Source organism: Necator americanus, chromosome II (assembly GCF_031761385.1).
Source record: "Necator americanus strain Aroian chromosome II, whole genome shotgun sequence".
Classification (NCBI taxonomy): Eukaryota; Metazoa; Nematoda; class Chromadorea; order Rhabditida; family Ancylostomatidae; genus Necator; species Necator americanus.
The window spans coordinates 6,681,456-6,684,782 of NC_087372.1; the positions used below are offsets into that span (position 1 = coordinate 6,681,456).

Below are 3,327 nucleotides of genomic sequence, written 5' to 3' on the forward strand. Positions count from 1 at the left end.
AGAAACAAAAGTTTCCAATACTGTTGAATTCCTTTAAAATTCCTTATTGTAAATCCCTGGAATGTTTGAAGTACAAAAACTATGAATTACAGCAATAAAGATCGGACCACTTTAATAAACTATACCCTCGTGTTACTTGTGTCACCAGGACGAACTGATCCTCATACTTGCTCCTTCCGCTTTCCTAGCTACAGTTGCCGCGTTGCGGCAAGTGTCGACCATAGCCATTAGGTTCTGGACGGATACGGACGCCGTTCTCTCCCTCATTCGATCGATGCGGCAATAATCGATAGGGCCACGGCGTCGATAAACTCAACGGTTCTCTCTTCCGCGTTCTTTTATACTTATTCGATAGTTTTCCGTGCAGTTGTATATGACTAGGAATAATTCATATTGGTGGGCGTAGTAAGATCCTTTTCCGTTGGTCTCAGCGCCATTGCTTCATCGATTGTCGTACCATCGATCGGTCTTGGATGGAATATTGAACAAATTATAACTAAATTAATGATAACTAAACTGATTACAACGAATTATAAAAATTATAACAAATTATAATTATCTACTTAATTCAGGAAAGTGTGTTCTATTCAGGAGACAGGAGAAGCAGCTTTGTAATGTGGAAAACGTTCTTTTTTTTGCCCTACGTTGGCACGTGACGACGTCCGTCCTTATCTTGAAATAATCTGACACTTCTTAGTCAGTGGAATTCAACCGAACTGAAGTTTTTTTTTTTTTTTTTTTTTTTTTTTTTTTTTTGTGACAACACTCTGTGGTTGTATGGTACACATGATTCATCCTCAAGCAGCACTTTATCACGAATGCTGCTCTGAAGAGCTATGTATGACAGCTAAGGTAACGTTTTTGCATACTCTTTGTTTACTCTTCCTCCTTTTCGACACTTTTGCTGTAAGTACGGTTCTTCCAGGGATTATCGTGCTTTACAGTACATATGCTTAGGTTTCTTCCTGACTACGTCAACAAAATTCCACTATTCTGCTACCAAATACATCATTGGACACCATAAAATATCCCTACAAAGTATTATTATATCAATTCAGTACAAAACATTATATCACCTGATAAACAGACACTTTCTCACTGCAAAAGAGAAGTTGATATCTATTTTTGGAAATCAAAGAAAAGACAGCTGAACCGGTCATGAAATCACGTGAAAAGAGCATGTGAGTTTCAGTGGAGTGCAAAGAACAGGAGTATGCGGTACACAGCACAACGCAGTTATACATGCAGCACATTTGGTTTGCAATTTTACAATAGTTCAGCCAACTTCCCCATTTTTCTCCAGTACATCCTATCCGATCATTAAACATAAGAACGACAGCTGAAACACGATACGCATGGACTGAGCAGCTCAGGCTGTAGTCGGCCCCAAATGTGTTCAACCGAACGGGCGCGGCGCTAGACGGCTAGACGCGTCGCGTTCAACCGATTGAAGGCAACATACCACGAAGTGACGATATTTGGGTATCTCATGGACAATATAGGGTTTGAGGTGTGGATTACGAGTATGAGCATATGTGCACGCTCAATTCCCCCCTAATTGTCCCGGAAAACGGTGCAGAAACGGTTGGCGGCGATTGTGCTTGTACGCAGATGGCACGTTATATACGGTAACGTGGAGGTTTTCATGCCGTTTATCACTACGATTATTAGGGATCGTATGTGAACACAACGCTCACATTCGTACTCTACACGCCGAACCCTATATTGTCCATGAAAGATCCCAACATCATCAATCGCGTAGTATGCTTTCCTTAAACACAACTATATGTGCCTATACGAGCTTAATCCAGCAAGTTCTTCAGTGATTTTGATAGCCGGCAAAAGTTCACGGTTGTGGTAACTGAAATGACAAAATCACGATATGACGAGATCACTAGTATGGTGAAAAATGTGGGAAAAGGGAAAATAAACTCTGAGAATTCCCCTTTTTTCCATTAAAGGCATCACCCCACGAATCTGAGGTGGTGCAGATTTCAGGTGGAGTATTCATATACGGGATTGGAGAGGGGGTGATTCCGTGCATTTCTTTCTAATTGCCGTAAAAAACGGCCCCGAAGATGCGGCTCCGCACAAGGCTGGCGCGCTCCAGTCGAACTCCCTGTACAAAATAGTGCGCCAAAACTCCTGAAGCCGTATCTTCCGGGCCGTTTTTTACGGCAATTAGGAAGAAATGGACGGATTCATCCCCCTCTCCGTAGTCTCCCATCCCGTATACGAATACTCCACCTTAAATCCGTACCACCTCAGATTCGTGGGGTGATGCCTTTAACCCACATTGACGGCAGCGCACATTTTTCGTGTCTGGCACGTGTACAGGCGCGTTTTAGCCACCGTGCAACCGCGGCTCAACGCTGAGCCGCGCTGTTCTTCGGTTACCGCTCTTTTCCTGTGCACAAATTTTTGCATTCTTACATGATTTAACTTGTATTTATTGCTAGTACCGTTATAAGACTTTTTTCACTCTGATTCATTCTGCTTACATACAGTTAATTGAGTTTTAGAAGCCAAAGATTGACGAATCTGAGTTAGACGATTCGGTGAATAGTTTCGAAAGAATACCCGTTGAATCTGATGAAGATGTAATGGGAACTACAGAGAATGATTCTATCTTCGATGATGTGTTAATGCTGCTTGCTGATAAGGAGTCTGATTCCAGGAGTAATGAGACATTGTCGATGTCAGACAGTGCCACTGAGCAGATGAATGTTCAAGCGACGCAGAAACTCAAGATGACTGTGACTTATATCAGCAATTTCGTCCACATGATTAGTCACGTAGTTGTCGCAAACCAATCGACTTTTACAAGCTATAATTGAACAAACAAACTTTGTCGGTAACTGTCGAAGAAACGAGAAAGCAATGGCACATATTCCGCTGAAGTCAAAAACTTCATTAGATTCTTTTTAGTAAATAAAGAAGCATTTTCTGCATTAAATGTTTCTAAGGATTTGCAATATTATTCATGAATTTGTTACTAGTTTTTGAAAGATTAAAACGTTTTGCCAGACCTATGTTGTGTATATAGTTGGATATTGTTCGAAGCTAATAAACCAATTATAGTAGGGTCAAAAGGACATGAAGCGCGTATGTAAATGTGTACGCGGCTTCTCTCGAGGTGCTTCGGTAGAGTGTAGCGGCTAGGAGCGCGGTGGCTTGGTGGCACCACCCGTCGCTGCAGGTCGCGACGGTCCCACCTCGGTTCCGACTGCTGACTCCACCGCGCCGTTTCGAGCGCGTACGCAAATGCACCGCAACTACACTCGTGATTCATGCCGTTTTGACCCGGCCATAAGCACAAGAAACTTT

General features: G+C 42.4%; 1 protein-coding gene across 1 annotated transcript; it reads left to right on the top strand.

Annotated features, from left to right (window-relative positions):
• Positions 1-786: 786 nt before the first annotated feature.
• On the top strand, positions 787-2,837 carry RB195_017022 (uncharacterized protein; the record flags this gene model as incomplete). The annotated part of the gene is made up of 2 exons (XM_064183821.1): positions 787-852; positions 2,523-2,837. 2 exons carry the CDS (start codon positions 787-789, stop codon positions 2,835-2,837), a joined length of 381 nt encoding a protein of 126 aa, XP_064039702.1.
• Positions 2,838-3,327: the final 490 nt, after the last annotated feature.